This window comes from Rattus norvegicus, chromosome 1, assembly GCF_021556685.1.
Source record: "Rattus norvegicus strain SHRSP/BbbUtx chromosome 1, alternate assembly SHRSP_T2T, whole genome shotgun sequence".
Taxonomy (NCBI): domain Eukaryota; kingdom Metazoa; phylum Chordata; class Mammalia; order Rodentia; family Muridae; genus Rattus; species Rattus norvegicus.
This window is the reverse complement of record NC_141534.1, coordinates 209,074,740-209,096,069: the sequence shown is the minus strand read 5'-3', so window position 1 is coordinate 209,096,069 and position 21,330 is coordinate 209,074,740. Positions and strand designations below refer to the sequence as shown.

The 21,330-nt window shown below is 54.4% G+C and overlaps 2 protein-coding genes across 26 annotated transcripts; one reads left to right on the top strand and one right to left on the bottom strand.

The window, feature by feature from the left end:
* The first annotated feature begins 432 nt into the window (after window positions 1–432).
* Window positions 433–9,410, top strand: Sigirr (single Ig and TIR domain containing). Of its 24 annotated transcripts, none has more exon segments than NM_001439649.1 (10): window positions 433–525; window positions 5,544–5,705; window positions 6,531–6,729; window positions 7,257–7,387; window positions 7,469–7,609; window positions 7,844–7,987; window positions 8,090–8,192; window positions 8,267–8,417; window positions 8,592–8,781; window positions 9,078–9,410. In NM_001439649.1, coding segments are annotated over 9 exon segments (1,230 nt in total). In that variant the 5' UTR covers window positions 433–525; window positions 5,544–5,698; the 3' UTR covers window positions 9,242–9,410.
* Window positions 9,411–10,024: 614 nt separating this feature from the next.
* Pkp3 (plakophilin 3) lies at window positions 10,025–20,963 on the bottom strand. 2 transcript variants are annotated; one of them, NM_001106315.3, is given in 14 exon segments: window positions 10,025–10,425; window positions 10,619–10,706; window positions 10,800–10,992; window positions 11,165–11,318; window positions 11,655–11,840; window positions 11,937–12,107; window positions 12,184–12,301; window positions 12,782–12,956; window positions 14,981–15,185; window positions 15,915–16,038; window positions 16,134–16,765; window positions 16,892–16,971; window positions 19,185–19,380; window positions 20,818–20,963. In NM_001106315.3, coding segments are annotated over 14 exon segments (2,469 nt in total). In that variant the 5' UTR covers window positions 20,929–20,963; the 3' UTR covers window positions 10,025–10,389.
* Window positions 20,964–21,330: the final 367 nt, after the last annotated feature.

The following is a 21,330-nucleotide window of genomic DNA, read 5'->3' as shown; positions in this document are numbered from 1 at the left end:
TGACGTAGATCCAGTTTCTAGGGATTATTCTTGCTCTGGGCTAGATTGAGATGGGATGAACTGTGGTAGCCTGGGGCCACTTGGCTTTTCTCAGGTTTGCCTCATTGTCTAAGCGAGGGGCACCTTACGGAAGAAGGTTCTGCTTTCCAAATGTCTGGGTCTTTGAGTGGCAAGAGAAGACACCGGGTCAGTTATGAGTCGGGTGTGGATCAAGACAGACTTCCTGGAGGAAAAGGGAGAGTTCGGGCTGGAGAGGCAAAACACCATGACTGTCTGCAGGATGCCCCTTTGCGGGTTGCGCTGGTTGGGCTGGTTTGACCGCTACCCCAAAGCCGGGAAGTTTGAGATCCCGGGACTGAACTCCTGACACTCACCAACACTAGCCTCAGGCCTAAAGCGGGACACTAGGGTCCGCCCTCGCCCTGCCTGCGGGGCGGGGCTGCACCTGCCGCTGGGTCCGTCGCTACTGCGCACCTCGGCCAGGTAAACTGTCAGCTTCCGCTTGAGTCTCAGGTCTGAAAGCAGGTGGGTGGCAGTCGTGTCTCAGACTTTATGGAGGTGAGTAGAGATCGTAGTTCCTGGAGCTGTTCCAGTTTTAGGGTTGAGGACCTGGGAGTACTTTGCTCCGAGGAGCCTTGGGGCCATGGTCCCGCAGGAAGTAGCTCTGAACCAGGCTGGTTTCCCGCTTAGCCCGGAAGCTTGAGAGCGCTGCGTCCATTCCCTTTCTCTGGCCTTGCTTTTTTCACTCTGCCCGAAGTAGTCAACAGCTTCTTCTCGACTTCAATGCAAGCCTGCAGAGGCGGGCGAGGGGGCGCAAGACCTCACCTTTGCTCCCAAGAGCGTTTCTCAAACCCGAGCAATTCTAGGGCACCTGGGCAGACTGAGAGGCTTGCAGGAACTCGGGCTCGCAGAGACCCTAGCAGAGCTTTCGCCTCCTGTGAGCTCCAGCTCTCGGTGCGCGCCCGGAGTAGCTGTCCGCACGCTTCCGCTCTCCGTGCGCGTCCTCGTCTTTTGCACGCGTGCTTGATAGGTCGGCTTGCCTCACCTGTTGGGTTCCCGGAAACAGGTCCTGCGCCACCCACAGAAGACTGAAGGGCAAGATGTAGGAGCATGATGTACTGGGGGAATTGGTCTCCTCGAGGTATTTTATGCACACGCCTTCCTTTAAAAAAGATACCCCAACACATGCTAGGAACAGGGGCGGCACAAGTCAAGAGTTGCGCTGGAGCAGCACCCAGGCTTCGAGATGCTGAGCAGCAGAAACAGACCCGCAAGTGGGGAGCTGGAAGCCCCTGAACACTCACTCATCTGATAGCACAGCGTACGCCTAGAGCTCAAGGACTGTGTCTTTGGGAGAAGGACTTGGGCTTTCCAGGAACCTCATAATATGGAGGCAATGCTAAGTGATCCGAGGGTCTAGGCTGGGATTTAAATTCCGAGGAGGCTCTGCAGTGCCTCCCAAGGACTTCAGAGGCAACTATCTGAAGCCATCTGGGTTTTTATGTAAGATTGGTCTGAGGTTGGGGTTATGGGATAGAGCAGTGGTTCTCAACCTTCCTAATGCTACGAGTCTTTAATACAGTTCCTCATGTGGTAACCCCCAACCAGAAAGTTACATTCATTGCTACTTTATAGCTGTAATTTTGCTACTGTTATGAATTGTAAATACCTGTATTTTCCAATACCCCTGTGAAAGGGCTGATAGACCCCCGGAAGGGGTTGTGATCCTGCGGATTGAGAACCGCTGGGATAGAGGGTGGTAGATGTTAGCAGACAGGAAAGGAGAACAGTATTGACTCAAGTGAGAGGGTGACAGGCCGTCTAGGTGCAGGAGTGCAAACATTATGCCAGACTTATTAGGGGCAAAGGTGTTTGAAAGCATTGCCCTCAGTACTGGGGCACCTGTCTCTTCACCTCTGCCCTGGGTATTCCTGAGCTTTGATGCATTCAGTTTCTTGATTCACAGAACTGCCTCTGGTGAGGTCAGCCACCTACTGGGCATGGGATGCTCAGGAGGCCTATGAGGCGGCTTCAGGTAGCAAATGGATCCAGAAGTGTAGTAGAGGAAGGGGATCTGTTCCTTTCAGCCTTTCCAACCCTGAGCCAAAAGTGCACCATCACCAGAGATCATGAATGCCAGGCCTCGGGGGTTGGGGGTGGTTTGGCTTGAGCAGGGCTGGGTCATAGGTAAGGTGGCAGGAAAACCTGCTTCTGCATTGAGGATGCTCCTGGGTGACCTGAAGCAGAGGCAGGAAGGCCATAGGAGAGTCTCCAGAGCCTACTCCTGTAGCTATAAGTGTGAAGGGAGAGCCAGGAACTGGAGAAGACCCTTGTTCAAGTCTGTAAATACTCCTGCCGGACCCCAAGGTTTGAATCAATCTTGGGGTAGGGGGAGTCATCGGTAGCAATAGGGGAAATCAGCTCTCTTCTCCCCTATCCTACATCGGAGCTCTTGTGTTTTGGCGCTTGAGAAAGGGCTCTGCTGACTGAAGGAAGGCCCCACCTTGAGATCTATCCCATCTGCAGACACCAAACCCCAACACTTGCTGATGCCAAGATGTGCTCCCAGACAGGAGAGCCTGGTATGGCTGTCCTCTGAGGGGCTCTGCCAGCATCTGCCCACCACAGATGCAGATACTCATAGCCAACCCAACAGTTGAACTGAGCCTAGGAACCCCAATGGAAGAGTTAGGGGAAGGACTGAAGGAGCTGAAGGGGTTTGCAACCCCATGGGAAGACACCAATATCAACTAACCAGATGCCCCAGAGCTCCCAGGGACTAAGCCACCAACCAAAAAGTACACATGGATGGGTCCATGGCTCCAGCTGCATGTATAGCAGAGGATGGCATTATTTGGCATCAATGGGGGGGAGGCCCTTGGTCCTGTGGAGGCTCGATGCCCCAGCATAGGGGGATGCTAGATGGGTGAGGTGGGAGTGGGTGGGTGGGCGAGCACCTTCTTAGAGGGAAAGGGGGGAGGGAGGATGGGATGGAGGGTTTGCAGAGGGGAGACCAGGAAGGGGGACAACATTTGAAATATAAGTAAATAAAATAACCAATTTAAAAAGGAAAGAAAGCAAGAAAAGGGGCTCTGCTCTCTCGCCCCAGCTCTAAGCTAATGACGCTCTAGGTTTCATTATTGGTCGCCAGTCTCTGAGAGATCCCCTTTGTCACAGTAGGTCAGAGTGAGTCATGGATGGGGCTTTTTGTTGTTGTTGTTGGGGGTGGCAGATAGCATAATTCCTCCTCTCTACTCATGAGAATAGTATAAAAACAAAATGAGAGTGTTACCAGGCTTAGCACAGCCTTTAATCCCAGCACTCAAGAGACAGAGGCAGGCTCTGTGACCAGCCTGGTCTACATAGACAGTTCTAGGTCAACCAAGACTACATAGCAAGACCTTGTGTCAAAGAGGTCGTGTGTGTGTGTGTGTGTGTGTGTGTGTGTGTGTGTGTGTGTGTGTGGGTGGTCTAGGAGGCACGCCTCCTACCTAGTCTTCCTTGTGTATGTTTAGGGTAAATCTGTCTGGGCATCTCCTTGCCAGGATCTCTGCACACCACACTAACCTCTGCCACCTGGAGTAACCACCTACACCCTTGCACAGGAACAAATGTAGTGCTTAGGGACTGGGGCAGCCCGGGAGGAAGGGGCCTTCTCATACAGTTACAGGAAAAGCCAGGCGAGGCGGGGCAAAGACCGCCAACAACCCGCCCCACCAGGGGAAGGGGTGGGTACCTGGGTGGGGTTTAGGTTTAGGAGAGGATATGACTGCAAGGCCAGGAAACTAAGGGGGAAAGTTCTGACTAAAATATACATCAACAAAAGCCGGGTCCTCGCCCAAGCTTGGCGATGCATTGTGGGTAGCCACAATACTGTGGCTCCTCTCTGGGGCTCAGCTGAGGGGACAATTCGCTCCCAAGTGCATGCTACTGACCTCAATGGCCATCTCCCTTCTGGAGGAAAGATCCGGAACCAGGTGACTGTGCTTTCCCTATTGCTCTGAGTGATCCTGTGGCCTGTGGTCTGCCCTTGGAGGTAGGCTTGGCTGAGGAGAGGGTCATGGTTGCTGAGGTGCATGAAGGCACACTGGTGTGCGCATGTGCGTGTGTGAGTGTGTGTGTGTGTTAGGCGTGAGCCTGTGAGGTGAGGTGTATGCAGCCCAAACTCTGTGGGAAAGGCAGTGTTGTATAGAAGATACACATGTGCACATCGGTAAAGACGAACTGGGCATGGCTGAGTGGGGTCAGAGAGGGGTATACATGCACGGAATGTGAAAGAGAAGAGGGTACAGGCGAGGAAACCTGCTGCTTCAGTGAGTCACATCCTGGAAGTTTGGTCTTGACTTCTGGCAGTCTCTGTGGCTGCCTTTGCAGGGTTCAAGGTCCTCTGATTGGAGGAGGTTGAGGCAGGACGTGCTCTAGGACCTGATGGGCTAGGGTATGTACTTCTGGTCACTCTGAGGGGTCAGCTGAGTAGCTTTGGTAGGTGATTCTGCTTCCGGAATTGTAGTAGGACTCCCCTTCACCCCAAAGGGTTTCTGGAAGGATTACCTTGCTGCCCCTGACAGTCATGTGTCCCTTGCTGAGCTTGCTCCCAAGCCTGAGATTCCTGACTGAGCCTTATCCAGTGCAGAACAAAGGGAGACTGAGTAAGAGATCCATTCTCATTAAGGCTTCTGGGACCTTAGGTATAGCAGGGGCATCTGAGGCGGGCCAGGCCCAGGGTCTTAGGGCTTGATCCCATGTCAGCTGCCCATGTGTCTGTGCAACATGGAGGAGAGTAGGAACTCAATACTAAAGAGTGAACTTGGGGCACCCAGGAGAGAGGGATTACCTAGGGCCCTGGGCTTCTAAAGAAAAGCTCCTGAATTCTTCCTGCACTCATGGTTACCGCAGAGCCTTTTGAATCCCAGGTGTGTATAATTGCTGTGGGCTGAGATTGGCCCAGGACCCTAGGTAGGAGTCATCTGTGTTTAGGGTTCCAAGAAGGGGTTCCCAAGGCCCTTCAGAATGGCCTCTATAGTAGTCTGGTCCCCATTCACCCCACCTGGCCCAGACGAGTCTCAGGGTGTCCACAGGTGTGATGTGTCCATTCACATGTGCATGTGTGACTGCATCGAGAGCCAAATCTCACAGTTAGGTTTCACTTGTGGCTCATATCCCCTTAATCCCCAGGTCCTGGCCAGGTGACAAGCACCCATGCACCCACCTGCATACAGCAGTCCATCCATTACAGGGGACAGCCAGGAATGAGGTTAACTGCCACCTCCTGAGGCCAGATCCTTCTTGGAGCATGTCTTCAGTGTCCCTGAGTCACCACAGTGGCCACGGGACAAGTGAAGGTGGTCTGGGGGCCTGCCCCTCCCAAACTGTGAGGCAGACTCTGCTCTGGGCTTGTGGTAACTAGGAGCTCACCCAGCACTCTGAGCCTGGCCAGGGTTGCAAGGCAGCTACCTGGGACACAGCCAGTACTGCTGGTGGCTGACAGTTACTGGTTAACTCATCCTGTTCCTGTTTAACTTGTCCCCTGGGGATGGTGGCAGCCTCTGACCTCCAAGACCTCCTGTCCATCTGGTTGAATAGACAGAAAGGAGTCCTCCTCAGCGTTCAGTGGACCCAGCTGCTCGGTTAAGGAGCTACCGTGGTGCCAGGGGTGGAACCAGGGTTGAGCCTGCGGTGAAGAGGTCCTGGGAGAGCCATGGCAGGTAGGCAAGCCAGGGAGGGCCAGGACAAAGTCTCCACCCCAATTTCTGCCTGTCAGGCTGTCCCCGTATTGCACTCTCTGCTCAACTCGGTGCTTGGATACGTGCCAGAGGTCAAGGCCTATGCTAGTAGTTGGTTCTGAACTCAGCCTCTACTTCTCTTCTGACCAAGGCCTCCAGACGAGGCCTACAGGAATCAGTCAACCTAGGAATCTCAATGGGGTTCTGAGGGTGTGACCCTCTCCAGCCTCCTGCTAGGGCCACATTTTTACTTAAAGATGGAAAAATTTCGGCCTCAGAGAAATGGGAGGGCAGTCTGTGGCCAGTGGAGGGAGGTTCCTGAAAGCCCAGACTCTGGCTTGCCCTGTCTCTGTGGAAGAAGTTAGAACGCTATATGTGTTCTTTCAACCTTTGGAACCCATAGTCCCTGTAGCTCTTCAGTAGAAACCAGTCAGGCTGAGGGATGCAGGAGTTGGCCCTACTCTGACGGGGTAGTGTGGAGGCTGAACTCATGCGCAGCAGGGATAAACCAACAGATGGGCTCCTCTGGCTGGGCTGGCTCAGCTCAAATATGAGTCTGGCCACTCTCCTTTCTGTTAATGTTCCCCCTGAGCACAAGGTTGTCACATGAAGGCCAGCAGAGCACAACTGGTCACTGCTGAGGAAAGGATGCAAGCCTGGGCTCGGGCCTGTAGGATCCATGATGGATGTAGTGTGATCACTGACGCCACTTGCCCATTGCCTTTTTTAACCCCTTGATCATAGAGCCTCTATGGATCATGGCAGTAGGCATCCCAACATGGCTGACCTGTTGTACTCTTTCTGCAGGTGTCTGTGACAGGGTCCCTAATTTCCTTTCCCCATCTGAAGACCAAGCCCTGGGACCTGCCCTTGGCAGTGCAGTTGCTTTGAATTGCACAGCTTGGGTGTTCTCTAGGCCCCAGTGTCCCCAGCCATCAGTACAATGGCTAAAAGATGGTCTGGCATTGGGCAATGGAAGCCACTTCAGCCTCCATCAAGACTTCTGGTAAGAGACTGAGGCATCCAGAATTAGAGTAACCGCTGGGATATACCCGTGGCCAGCCTTTCTGACCCACACCCTAAACTCTAGCAACCTGGATGAGGGTTATGTCTGACCTATGCAAACCTGACAGGGCCAAGTATTCCCATGGCCACAGACAGAGGGTTGACTTTGGGAGCAGGTCTTAGTTTATTCGTGTATCTTGTAAAACTGGGGATAAAATCCTAAGTCTTTTTTCTTTTCTTTTTTTTTTTTTTTTTTTTTTTTCGGAGCTGGGGACCGAACCCAGGGCCTTGCGCTTCCTAGGTAAGCGCTCTACCACTGAGCTAAATCCCCAGCCCCAAAATCCTAAGTCTTTAATGGTTCATTGACTAACTAATCCTGTAGCCAAAGGATCCCCATGATCCAGGCTTAAATTCTGGCCACTTACTCCAAATCTACAATCTCTCCCTGGGTCAATCCCAGACAGGTGGGTCTTGGGCATCCCCCAATGTTCTTGGTCCCCAGGTGAGGGTTTGGCCTGGTTTTCTCAGGGTCAGTGACAACTTCTCGGAGATTGTGTCCAGTGTTCTGGTGTTCAACTTGACCAAAGCTGAGGACTATGGAACCTTCACTTGTTCTGCCTGGAACGTCAGCTCCCACTCCTTCACTCTCTGGCGAGCTGGTGAGGGGGTTCAAGGTGGTGGAAGGCAAGGGTTTCCTGTAGTCCTAACATTAAAGAAATAGTGATTCTCCCTGTCTGCAGGCCCTGCCGGCCATGTGGCTGCGGTGCTGGCTTCCCTCCTTGTCCTAGTGGTTCTGCTGCTGGTGGCCCTTCTCTATGTTAAGTGTCGTCTGAACGTGCTGCTTTGGTACCAAGACACTTACGGGGAGGTAGAGATGAATGGTACGTGCGGTTCTGCATGGATTAGGGCACAGGATTCTGCCAAGGGCCTAGCTGCATGCTGGGTTCAGTCCTGGGTGGAGGGAGTTGTAGCTCTTCGGGGTTCTAGCTGGAAAGGCAGTGTCTCAGAAGGGCACAGGATTGGGGTCAACCGAAGGAAGATCATGTTCAGAGAAGTGCTGGGCATGGAGTATGGATGTCTCTATAACTGGCCGTGCTGACTAGCTTTCTCTACAGATGGGAAGTTATACGATGCGTACGTGTCCTATAGCGACCGCCCAGAGGACCGCAAATTTGTAAATTTTATTCTGAAGCCTCAGTTGGAGCGGCGTCGGGGATACAAGCTCTTCCTAGAGGACCGCGACCTCTTGCCGCGAGCGGGTACCACCCTTGTCCTGCCTCCTGGTCCCTACTCTGTTCCCTGAGTCCCGCCCTTGTCATTGGCCCCGCCTCTCATCTACCGATCCACGCCCTTGCCTACAGAGCCCTCTGCCGACCTTTTGGTGAACCTGAGTCGCTGTCGGCGTCTCATCGTGGTTCTTTCAGATGCCTTCCTCAGACGTCCCTGGTGTAGCCAGAGCTTCCGGTGCGTCAGGCTGTTGGTTTGGGTGGAGGACCAGGAGGCCTATCCTGCCTCTCCTGACAATCCGGTCTCCGCAGGGAGGGACTGTGCCGCCTACTGGAGCTCACCCGCAGACCTATCTTTATCACCTTCGAGGGCCAGAGGCGTGAGCCCATTCACCCTGCTCTCCGTCTCCTGCGCCAGCACCGCCACCTCGTGACCCTGCTGCTTTGGAAGCCTGGCTCCGTGGTGCGAAGGCTGGAGGCGAGGGGGTGGGGGGTTGTGAGTGGTTGCCTGGGGTGGTGGAGGGCTAGGGGGACCTGCAGTCAGCCAACAGCAGTGCTATTTGGGCCTGGGTGGCTAGAGGCTTCCAGTTTGTAGATCCCCATGTGTTTATACTGACGGTCCAAACCTGGCCCCCAGACACCTTCCTCTGATTTTTGGAAAGAGCTACAGTTGGCACTACCACGGAAGGTGCAATACAGACCCGTGGAGGGAGACCCCCAAACCCGACTTCAGGATGACAAAGATCCCATGCTAATCGTGAGAGGACGTGCTGCCCAGGGCCGGGCCATGGAGTCAGAGCTGGATCCAGACCCTGAGGGAGACCTGGGTATGCTCACTGCAAATCAAGGGGTCAGACAGAGCTCCAGCGTCCTGGAAAGGACCCAGGCTTGGAGGACTCTGGCATGGAGAGATCCTGCCTCCTAAGGCAGTGGCCCTGACAGTGGCCCTCACTGCCTCTTACTGGGGAGGTGTTTTGCTCCTAGGCCTCTGTGGGGGAACTTTCAGGGCTTCTAGTCTTTGGCTGGTGGGTATGAAGGGGCATGAAGTAACCCCTTCTGGTCACAGATCCTGGTAGAAGACTGGCTGTAGATCTTGCAGCCTCAGGCCTGTGGTGTCCCGCAGGTGTCCGTGGACCTGTCTTTGGGGAGCCACCAACTCCACTACACGAAAGCAAGGTCTCCATAGGAGAGGGCCATGCCAGTGAAATGGATGTCTCTGACCTTGGCTCTCGAAACTACAGTGCGCGAACAGACTTCTACTGCCTTGTGTCTGAGGATGACGTGTAGCCCTTATCCTAGCAGCCCAGAGCATGAGATCATGGCGGCAGCTTCCAGGGTAGAGGTGGGCACCCCTTCCTCCTAGGACCACAACAACCCTTGCTTCTATCCCTGGGCCCCTGGGAAGGAGTGTGGTTTCAGGGCGTCACAAATAAAATCCTCTTGGTTCCTGCCTGGGTTTATTTCTCTCTGGGTGGTAACTGCTATGCCTCTTATTGCTTCTGTCATGAGACCCTGACTCTTCCTTTTCACCCTTACCAGCGCCACATTTTCCAGGCTGCTGTCCACTCAAAACCTGCCTTCTGTCCTCAGCTATCCCTGGCATATCGCTTGCTCTTATAGCCCCTCCTTGGTACTTGGTTGGGAATCTGACTGTCTCTAGTCCTCTCTCAGTTGGACAGATCTTTCAGTAGGAAGCCAGTGTTTATAATTTTACAAAGAATCGTCTCTGATTTCTTGTTTCTATTACTCCTGGACTTTAAACCTTGGGCAGCCACACTGGTGCTTTGGCCAGGGCACCTCCCAGCACCAGCTCAAGGTGGACAGAGAATATTGGGCGTGTTTATGGCATGGCTATTACTCAGGAAGTTCCCGGCTCTGCTGTGTTTATGCCTCAGATAGCAGTAACGTTGGCTATCCCCGTTAATTCCTTCCCTGTCCTGTCTGTGCCTTCTGATTCCTGAGGCCTATGTGTAGACCTGGAGGTGTGTCTTCTGGGACATGTAGGCATGTTTGGGGACAATGTACACTTCAGGATCTGTGGCCAGTCATGGAAACACATGGAGCTGAGACTCTGTTCAAAACCACCTTTATTCCCAATGTTGCCCGTCACAAAGCTATCAGGCCAGGGGCAGCCCCACCCTTGCCATTGTGACTGATCACCACCCAGCACACCAGAGCAGCTCAAGCCCTACCCCCTTCCCTGCCTGCAGAAGCCAGTCAATTTCCAGTTGCAAGCGCCTGTTCTTTTCTGGTGGCCCTGGTCCCTCAAGAGCACACATGGGACTCCAGGGAGAGAGAGAGAGAGAGAGAGAGAGAGAGAGAGAGAGAGAGAGAGAGGTCCTGTGGTCATCAGCTCTTCTTCTGTATGCTGTGGGACAGCAGGAGCTGAGCTTGTCTCTTGGAAGCTGAATCACTTCACCTCCAGGAGGCTTCACCTATGGGCCCAGGAAGTCCTCTTTCCGGTAGCCTTTCTGCAGTGAAGAGAGGACAGAGAGATCAGGACTGCCTTTGCTATCCCTGAGATCCTGCCTTCCCTATAATGTTCCGTGCACAGCCTGGGCCCCTTGCTTCTGTGTTCCAGGCTTGTGTCCCTCTCCTGGTGACCTGCATCCTGTACTGAGCCTCATGCCCCAAGACCCCGTTGATGGACTCTGTAAAACATACCGCCCGGAAGTCACGGTGGAGCTTGCTGTACTGCCAGAGGTTGGCCAAGAGGCTGGAGGCTGCCCGGGATGACTTCTCACTGTCAGGGCTGTGGGCATTCCAAGAGGGTCAGGGTCAAGACTAGGAGGTAGGATGGGTGTGTATACCTTGGCCGTGTTGCTGTGGGCTGTTTGGTCCTTACCTATCCCTCTTCTTTTTGATGAATACCAGTTTTCGGAGTCCATCGAAGTAGAGCAGGTCTCGGGCAGCAATAGGGCTGGCTACTACCAGGTTGTTGAGCACAGCTATGATGTTGACCAGCACCTCAGCCGGGGGACACTTCTCACCCACACTACCAGGAAGCTTCTCAATCAGGTGGCTCACTACCTTTGTGGCTGATAAGAGGTTAGGATCAGTCTGCCATATTCTCTCCTGCCTTGGCGCCCAGAACCGCTGCCTCCCCTGGGGGCTGACACACACACACCTGCCCACTCCATTCGACTTGCTAACCAGAAGCCAGCTCCTTGGGAGACATGGGCTGTGTACTGGACCAGGGACAGAACTCACACATCTCGTCCTTGTTCCGAGCATTCCGAGACAGGTTTCGGATGAGGCCAGTCAGTGAGCGCAGCTGGTTGTGGTCAGCGGTGCGAACGCGGTCCAGCAAGGGGTTCAGGATGCGTTCCTGTTCCAGGGCCAGGCGGCTCAGTACACCTGCCCACTGCAGAGAAAGACAGGGAGCATGGTGAAGCCCAGAAGCAGCCGGGCCAGCCCTAGCCAGCCCCGTTCAGGATTGAGGCAGAATCACTTCTTCATTTCTTGACTACTACTTCAGCCTGCTCTGCCAAGTCAGGACCTGACCAGGTAACCCTTCTGCTCAGAATGTCAGAACCCCCAAATCCACACAGGGTCCCACTCCCCAGGCTGAGCAAGGGTTTTATGCCTCACTTTTAGGGATCCTTCCCCACAACAGACCATGAATTCCTAGGGTGTGGCTTTCATGCGTGAGCCTGAGTGCTTAGCATAAGACAGGAGTGGGGCCTGTCAGCCTACTGACCCTGCGGTCACCCGCGGTGATATTCTGTAGCGCTCCTGCAGCCGCCTCTGTCGTATGCCGATTTAGTTCACAGCGCTGCAGCAGTCGGTTGTACAACCCCACGATCTGGGGGCTCCACAGCCACTCAAGGCCCTTGGGATCCTTAGATACTTCAGCAAAAGTGAGTGCATCGGCTGTGAGAGGAAGCTAAGTGGGAGGGTACAGGAATCAACCAGGGGGACAACTGAGGTCGGAGCATCAGGCTGGTACTCCCTGTCCCTGGCCTCCCAGGCCTGGGCTCACCTCTCGCAGCCGCCGACTCTGGGGTGTAAAGCAGCCCACCACTTCACCAGGTGGTGCCCCCGCCATGTCCCTGCGGCCGCGGCCTTCAAGCCGCTGCAGTGCTGATGGTGGCATCTCGTCATATAGGCGGTAGGACAAATTCCTCAGCACACACACAGCATTTTCCACACTCTGCAGGGAAGGAACAGAGGGTGATCAGAGTGGGCCGAAGCCCCTGGGCCCCCTTGGCTCACCAGCTGCCCCTCACCTTGTCCTCACACTTGCCCACGTCCAGGGCATGGTTGATGTAGGTGACCAGAGCATCCACTAGCCCATGGCACTCACGCATCTTCTGGCGAGTGGCCTGGGAGGCTGAGCTGAGGTTCCTGGGGATGGAGGCAGATCAGAGGTTCCCCAGGGATACCAACACAGTCCCCTCAGGGAGCCTCGAAGTGCCACCTCAGGGAGCCTCAACCTGAAGTCCTGGAGGTGAAATCATCAGGCACTAACCGGTCTTTCCCTTCTGAGTTGGCACTGGCCCCTGTGCCCTTCTGTTCCTGGACCTTACCAGATGCTTCTGGGCCTACCCTTCACATACCCATCCCCCAACTAACTCCTCAGTTTAGGAAGATGGATGTCAGGGCAAGAGACTTGATTCAGTGAATCATAAGCCCCAGGGTGTTCTGCCCATCCCACTCTTGCTTCGGCCCCTAAACTTTTCTCTGCCATTTATGTCTCCCAGTGGGCTTGGCTAACTGTTCTTGTCAACTGGGTGGTAAACGAACATGCTTCTGCTCGAAGTTTCTCTAATCCTTCTCTGGCACCGGCCTCTCTCCCCTCAGCATCTCCTGGCCCACTTAGCACACCTGAGGAAGCCAGTAGCATTGTAGAAGATCTCTGCCTCAGAAGCATTCTGCTGGATGAGGGGGGGCCCGCCTGCCCCTGACAGGGGGCTTAGCACCAGATCTGTGAGCTGCTCCAGTGTATCTCGGGCGAGGCGGTCCTTCAAGTGGTCACTGGAGGACAGGTTCCATAGAATCCCTGCACAAGATGGGGCCAAGGCTGCAGTCAGGGTCGGTTCCCTGGCTCTTTTGCTTCCTCTGGGGATGGTGCAGAGCAGGCTCTCCACAACTTTTTACAGAGATTTCTTTCTTTGTGTCCATGCGTGAGTACATCATAACCACATGAGTACAGGTATCCGCGGAGTCCAGGAGAAAGCAACAGATACCCTGGAGCTGGAGTTACAAGCAGTCGTGAGCTGCCTGATGTGGGTGCTGGGGACAGAACCTGGGTCCTTCGGAAGAGCAGCAAACACTCTTAGTCACTGGGCCATCGCTTCAGCTCTTGACCCCACACTTTCTTGGAGCCTTGCCTTACTCTAGAGCTCCTCTGGAAAGTCCTCAGTGTGACCTTTGCGGGGATGGGGCAGGAACAGAGCAAGAAAGACAGACAAGGTACGGGGATTTGAAGGCTTAGGAGTGGAAGCGAATGGGAAGAGAACTCAGTGGAGTGAAGTCAAAGAGGAGCTCATGGAGGAACACTTGCTCTGCTTGTATACTTGAGTGCCATACCTAGCGCCACAGAAAATAAGAGTAAAAAGCCACAAAAAATAGTTCTGTAGGTGAGATACTTATAATCTAGGATTTGAGGAAGCTAGAAATAGGATTGCCATGAGTTTGAGAAACCCTCTCTCAAAATAAATTGTCAGGCAAAGAGTTACATGCCTTTAACCCGAGCATTTGGGGAACACAGGCAAGTAATTTCTGTGAGTCTGAGGCCAGCTTGGTGAACATAATGAGTTCTGGGTCAGCCAGAGCTATATAGTGAGACCTTGTCTCAAAAACAAAGACCACAGTAACAAACACAACAGTAAGTTTGGCTTGGCGTGATGGCTCATGCCTGTAACTCCAACAACTCAGAAGGGTTACCGTGAGTTCAGGGCCAGAGTGTGAAACATAGTGAGATGAAGGCCAGTTTAGTGTACAGAGTGGAGCAATGGGAATGGGTTGGGGAAGGCCAGAGATACGGCTCAGTGGTTAAGAGCACAGGCCACTCTTCCAGAAGACCTGGGTTCAATTCCCAGCACCCACATGATAGTTCACAATCATCTCTAACTCTAGTTCCAGGGGGTCTGATGCCCTCTTCTGACCCCACTGGGCACTGGGCATGCATGTGGTGTACAGACGTTCATGCAAGCAAAACAGTCATACATATAAAATAAAATCAATAAATTGGAGACACACACGCGCGCGCGTGCACACACATCACACACACACACACACACACACACACACACACACACACACACAACCAGGGGCTAGAGAAATGGTGGAGTGAAGCACTTACTAGTTTTATAGGGGACACAATTGGTTCCCATTTCTAACATGGCTTTTAATAGCCATCTGTAATTCTAGTTTCAGGGGCTCTAATGTCCTCTTCTGACCTTTCTGGGTACCAGGCAGGTATACGGTAAACATACAAACCTGCAGGCAAAAACTTCATATACATAAAAAATAAAAATAAACAAATGTTTTATAAAAATAATAAAATGAACCAGGCATAGTGGCACACACTGTTAATCCCAGCACTCAGGAAGCAGGGGCAGGCAGGTTTCTATGGCTTAAAGACTAGGCTGGTCTACATAGTGAGTTTCAAGACAGCCAAGGCTATGTAGTAAGTTCCTGTCTAGATGGATGGATGGATGGATGGATGGATGGATGGATGGATGGATGGATGGATGGATGGGCTGGTAAAATGGCACAAGCCAGGTTACCTGAGTTTAATCCCCAGAACCCACAGTGGAAGGAGAAAACTGTCCTCCGACCTCCACATGGACGCTCATTGAATGCATGCACACCCACCAAGTGATAATCAATGAGATGACAACAGCAGCAGCAAGAGACTTGAACAACAAACCCCGAAAAATGCAGGATGGGATAGGGAAGGCATAAGATGGAGATTGTTGAGGACAAGGGAGGAGAGAGGGGGAGTGTGGTGGGAGAGGGGCAAGGACAGGACAGGGCAGAAAAGCAGGCCAGAATGCAGAGGGGGAGGCACAAGGGTACCTGTAACATTTTTGCGCAGCTCATCGTCCTGCTCTCGAAGCGTCCTCAACAGCTCAAAGATGCCATTCTCCTCCACCAAGGCCAGTTTGTTGTCCACGTTGTCATAGATGAGGTTGCGCATGGCACCGGTGGCATGGCGCTGCACCTCCTGGTTGGCGTGGTTGAAGAGCTTCACCAGTCTCGGCACTGCCTGGAGGCTGCGAGCCTGTGGCACATATATACATGTGTATGTGGGCATAGGCGGACTGTGAACATGCATGCAGACATGTCCACAAGCATGGAACTAAGTGCATATGTGTATAGGTAATCCAGACAATACAGGCGAGAGGTGGGTCTGTACACAATGCAGGCAAGCATCGGGGGTGCAGGTGTATGGACATGGTGACTATGCTACAGGCGTATACAGGATTGGGCATGCGTATTCAGGCATTTGGAGATGATGCAGCATAGATGTGCCACAGGTATGTCTATATGATGTATATGTATGCAGGTGATGCGTGTGTGTGTGTGTGTGAGTGTATGTGTTTGTGTGTGTGTATACACATATATACAGGTGTATGTGGGCAAATGCAGACCGTGAACATGCATGCAGACATGTTCACAAGCATGGAACTAAGTGCATACGTATGTAGGTAATGTGTATATATGCATATATATGTATATATAGTATGTATGTATGCATATATATAGTATGTATATATGTATGTGTATATATATGTATGTATATATGTATACACACACACACATTGGTGATGCGAGTGTATACAAATAGGGCATTTCTGCCCTTTCTTTGCTGATGATATGAAAAGGTGAGGTTTGCCCAGCCAGCCTAGTGATTAGCAAGCAGGGCTAAGGAGCTGGTGAGGATAGTCGTCGGGGGCATTGGGGCCAGTGGGACAGTCATCAAGAGACAGCAGGATTTGGGATTTGTCACCTGCTTCTTGGCTGCTGCATCACTGTAGCATCTGTGCTGGATGTAAGCCGCCCCCAGCACCTGCAGGTTGGGGTCTGAGGCCATGAGGTACTTGACTGCTGAAGGCAGGTCAATGTCATCAAAGCTGTAGAATCAGGGGTTAGTCAGTGGCCAGGCAGACTAAGTTTGGGCCAGACTGTATGATACAGTCCCCTCCCTGCTCCAAGCCCAGCTCCTCACCCACTGCTGAGCCTCTGCAGGGTTCGGTGGCCTGTGTAGCTGTCCAACCCACGTACGTCCGGCAGGTGGCCTGAGTCACCCAGGCTAAGACTGAGGCTACGTACAGATGGGGCTCGGGCCACTGGCTCCAGGCCAGCTCCTGACACTGACCCGGTACCCCCACGGCTTCGGTGGCTGCTCTGAAATCGTTGCAGGGTCCGCATGGCAGGCGCACGGATGGTCCTGCTGGGTGGTCCCTCAGTGGCCTCTGGCCAGTCCAGGCCTCCCGCTCGGCTAGAGCTGGAGCTGGCCTGGCGTTCGTAAGCATAGGCTCTGTAGGTAGAGGCGGCTGCAGGCTCTAGTTGCTCAGACACCACGCTGTAACGGTCGTCCAGGCCCCCCGGCCCCAGCCTCAGTGAGCGCAGGGACAATGTGTCATAGTCAGCTCTGCTGGCTGCCCCACCTCGCTCATGGAAGGACACTGGCCGGGTGGGCATAGGTGGAGTGGGCTGGGCACCCCCATATCCCACAGCCCCAAAGGCACTGCCCCCATTATGGGCAGAACTCAGCCTCCGACTGCAGGTCAGATCCACGGCTGAGCGGGAGGACCAGGAGGCTGGGTTGTAGGCCGGCTTGGCGATGGGCCGGAAGGTCTGTGGGAGGGTATGGCACAGTGAAGGGGTATCTGGGGTTTACTTGGCACCCTCCCCTTCTGATCTGGAGCTCCCAGCCTCCCCTGTAGAGCCTCCCCCTCAGTGCAGGCTGCAGAGCTCACTCACCGAGGTCTTGTCTCCACTCATACCCTGGGATCGGGAGCTGAAGCCACTCTGCATAGTGTGGTATTGACCCCTGGGCAGTCCTGTGGACAGAGACAGTGACAGCCATGACACCGTGACCGATAGGAAAGTGTTGGCTTTTTTTCTTCTTTCTGCCAGAGGTCTCTGATCACAGTCCTGGGTGTGACATCAGACGCAGGGCAGGGAGACCAAGTCAGTTTTGGAGTTAATCCCTTTTCCATGGTTCTGCCATGGCTGCAGCTTGACTTCATCCAGTCTGTTCTGAGAGGTCCTCTTTCCCTAGAGCTCCAGACTGCCTTCTCTGCTCAGAGGCGTTCAGACAACTCGCCCTGCTCACCTCTGGACTGCCTGGAGAATATGCTAGGGTCTCCATCAGCTGCCCAGTCCCTGCCAGAGCAGAGCCAGCCCAACCTGCCTCAACCCACCGAGACCTCCACTGAGCGCCTCTTGTGCCCAGACTGAGTCTGTGCTACACTCACAAGGGAGTGACACTGTACAGGCCAAGGATCCAGTCTCTCTGGATCAGTCTGCTCAGATCGGCAGTGGTAGAGCCACCTGGTAGAGCCCGAGGCAGGCACCACACCTACCCCATCCAGCTGCACATTAGCTGAGGACTGGGTGACAGCCCAGCTCTATGGTCAGTGGACAGAAAGGTGGGCGGTTGGGGAGGGAGGGCTGGTCAGAAGTTTGGAATGATATGTAGATGAATGGATTGGTGGGAGAGAAGGTGAAAGAGGATTACATGGGTGAAAAGAAAACAGGCATCTGGGGCCTGGAGAGATGGCTGGCTGCCCTTCCAGAGGTCCTGAGTTTAATTCCCAGCAACCACATGGTGGCTCACAACCATCTGTGATGGGATTGGATGCCCTCTTCTGGTGTGTCTGAGGACAGCTACAGTGTACTCACATACATAAATAAATATTTAAACAACAACAACAACAGGAAATGGGCGACTGAATGAACAGAGAGAATGGTACAGAGTAGAGAGGCAGAGGCGAGGCCACACAGGAAACATCATCCCAAGGGTTGATGGTGACAGTGGGCAGGCCTTGGGTGGACTCAGCCTTTGCCAGGGCTCCTCTGGTTTTGGGAAGAGCTCCTTGAGCAGAGTAGCTACTACAGAGGTCAGTATGAGTAAGGGGCCTTCCTTTGTACCTTCCAATTCCGCTCAGGGGGTGGACAGTATGATGCTCCCCAGACCCACCCAGGTTAATGAGGCTTCTGGGCAGGGGCTGTTAACCCTTTGACGCTAGTGAGGGCCAGCCTAGGGGGCACACCCCAGCCTGGGGACCTTACGCCCACCCCCAAATTACTATCCTCCTCCCCCTAATTAGCGGGGTAGCCAGGTGGTAATTAACCCCTCCCTGTGCCCTCCCCCACCCCATGACCCCTGGGCATCAACTTGGCTCCAATAAGATTTTGGGCAGCAATTTAGTTCCTGACCTGCCCCTTCTGCCAGACAACATCACGGGACCACTGTGAGCTGAGGTTTGGACCTCCGAACAGAGGTTCATTGTACTGTCTAAACTTAATTCCTGTTGTCGTAGCCTTGCAGGTATGGAAATGTTTCTGGAGTGACTGCCTTGAGCCTAGCATGTCTGAGTGACCCTCCAACACCCACCCACCCACGCGAGCGTGCGCGCGCACGCACGCACACACACACACACACACACACACACACACACACACACACACACACACACACACTCTGCCCCTGAGGAGTACCCTGTGGGCTATTCTCATGAAATGTATCTGGGTCACTCCTGGTAGGCCCAGTTCTGCAATTCCTCAGGGAGCCCCTGCTCCAGACAGACCTGGGCTCTATCCAGGACCATCCCTCTCTCGCATGCTACTGTTATACTCACTCCCATTTGGTTAGGAGGCACTCTGGCCTCTCTGAGACCTCAAGTATGCCTGTGTTCTGTGGTTCTGGGAGGGAATGTGTTGGGGGGGGGGTGTTGTGACAGGTGGGCCTGGCTGCTTACCTTGTGCCTCCCAAGTCTTTCCAACTTAGGGAGTGGATAGGCCCTGCCCCAGGACCCCTGTCCTGGCTGGGGAAGGAGGGATGCCCCACCCAGGCGGCTCCCTATGCCTGCTGGGGCGGGGCAGTGACTCAGAGCAGGCCTCTGTAAGGTGAGTCAAAGCCTGAACCCCCCGAGCTTGTAGGCTTCTGCCCCTAGCACCATCACTCCTGCCCTAGCCACCTCCACCGGCCACTGTCACCATTACCAATTTCATCTCCCTCTGTTGCCTACCATGCCCAAAGTTGGCCTACCTCTGGTGCTCTCCGCGGAGCCATCAAGCTCAGTAGACCCATTGTGCCGCGACTGCTGGCCCAGCTGCAGGAGGCGGGCTCGGACTTGCTCCTGGACTCTGGCAGCTCGAAGCCGATCAGCCTCAGGCCCTTCAGCACCCCGGCGATCCAGCTGCAGGTCCGAGGGCAGCGCCAGGGAGCAAACACCAGCCTCAGGCTGCAGGGCAGACAGCAGGAAGTTACCTTCCTGCATAGTGACAGGGGCGACTAGCCAGCCCACCTGTCCTGGGCCTCTCCCCGGTCTTGTCCCTCGAGGCCTGGTTCCAGTCTCTTCCTGGCTGGCTCTCTTAGACAGACGCCTGCCCGCCCAGCCCAGAGCTTGGCTGGGGGCGGGGACACCTGGGCCAGGTGGGAGGGAGGGGCCTCTGCCTGCTTAAGGTGGAATTTGGGCGGAAGAACTGGCCCTGCGTGTCCTCGAGTCGGCTGGCCTTCCCTTTTCTCCTATCCCAGGACAGGGCCACAGGGACGTGGGTTCTACTTGCTCTCAGTCTTCCAAGCCCAGACCAAGCCCCGTGGGGGCCAGCGTTCTTAGTATGAGAGTAGGGCAGGAAGCCTGTGGGGGCCTGTCACTACAAGCCATACGAGAAGGAGTGTCCCAGCCTGGGGGTTGGGAGCTCTAGAGCATCAAAGATCAAGCAGCCTCCAAGACAGCTGGACCCGGGCTTGGTGAGGTCCCAGCAAGGTTGGCACCCAGAGACAGTTTTCGGTTTATAGAGTCCAGGTAAAGGATAGAGAACATAAGGGCTGGAGTTTTAGGGTTCAAAGCAGCTCCATGATGGCCCTAAACCTGGGCCTGACAACTCCATAAAAGAACCCAGTGAGGTAGACATATGTCCACCCCCTGATCTGTAAACCCTGAAACTCACCCCAGCCTCTACCTGTACAGAGGCTTCCGAAGGGCTGCTTGGCCCTCTCTGGCACCTCTCCTCAGCTTCTGCCCCCCAGGCCTGGGGTGGGAGGCCCGTTCCCAACATATGAGTCAGGGCAGGCAGGCGGGGCCGCCCCAAGGGGTTGACTCAGAGGGGCCTAGGCTCATGTCAGCACCTGCCATGCTGGGGGGCCAGGAGGTTTTGGGGGAGAGCTAGGTTAGAGAAAGTTGGAAGGCTGGAAGTGAGGGGCACCAAAACTTGTTCCTACAAGGTCTCCCAATGTGAGTTAGGCCTGCCATCCAGGTAGGTTGGGAAGGTTAAGAGGCAAAACTAGGAAAGTTGGCTTATGGGGTCAAGTTGTCTCACATGCCTGGGCACTTCCCTTAAGCATTCCTGGGTCTCTATCCTTAGGCTGCAGCTCTTTCTAGAACCTAGTCTCCGGGCTCAGCCTGAGCTCTCTGTCTCACACCAGGCCCTTTAAGAGTCCTGGTCTCTTAAAGACATTAACAGAGGGTGAGTAGGCGCAGAATCCTGGAAACGGAGAGTGCTTGGAGAAAGACAGCATTAGGGATAAGATCAGGGCGAGTAGGAAGGTCTGGAGGATGGGAGTCAGAGGTCAGAGGTTGTCGGGGAGAGAAGCATGGAGAGGGAAGCCCCCCACACCCAGGATAGAGTCTGGCTTGGGTCTACTGGTCGTGGGTGGAGGCAGGGGCTTGTCAACGTACCTTGCCGCTGTTCTGGATCCCACTGGCCCCCTGGCTGATTCTGGAGGTCACTGCTGTAGGACAACTCCTCCTGGGCTCCATCCGTGTCCGAGATCCTGTGGTGGGCTCCATCAGGGCTCAGCTCCTGTGGGCAACAGCCTCTGTTTGGAGATGGTACCGTGGGGGCACCCGAGGGTGGGGTGGGAAGGTTGCACACCCGTCTCATCAGACCGGTTGCTTCCCTGGGAGATGTGTTTTGTGTGGAAAAATCCTGGGAGACAAGTTTGTGCGGAGCCGTGCGGCCTGGAGGCACACGCCTGGTCTGAAGAGGCCCGCCCTGCATGGGCTAGGTCCACCCAGAGCTCTACATCAGCCAGGCTTGGGAGCAGAGGGGGGCAAAGGGTTCCAGGAAAGTGCAAAGTGGAGGCCCATAATTACACAAGGCTGCTGGGGGCTCAGGTGTGGTTGTAGCCAGGTAAGGAGGCACCTGGTGGGCATGAGGACACAGCTCTCATGGAACCTGGATGGAAGGCC

What these genes read in the sequence shown, in the direction of transcription:
- Sigirr (XM_087561501.1), top strand. An exon ending in AGCCTCCATCAAGACTTCTG is followed by an intron (nt 6,730 to 7,256) that starts GTAAGAGACTGA and finishes TGGTTTTCTCAG; the next exon opens with GGTCAGTGACAACTTCTCGG. An exon ending in CGACCTCTTGCCGCGAGCGG is followed by an intron (nt 7,988 to 8,089) that starts GTACCACCCTTG and finishes CCTTGCCTACAG; the next exon opens with AGCCCTCTGCCGACCTTTTG.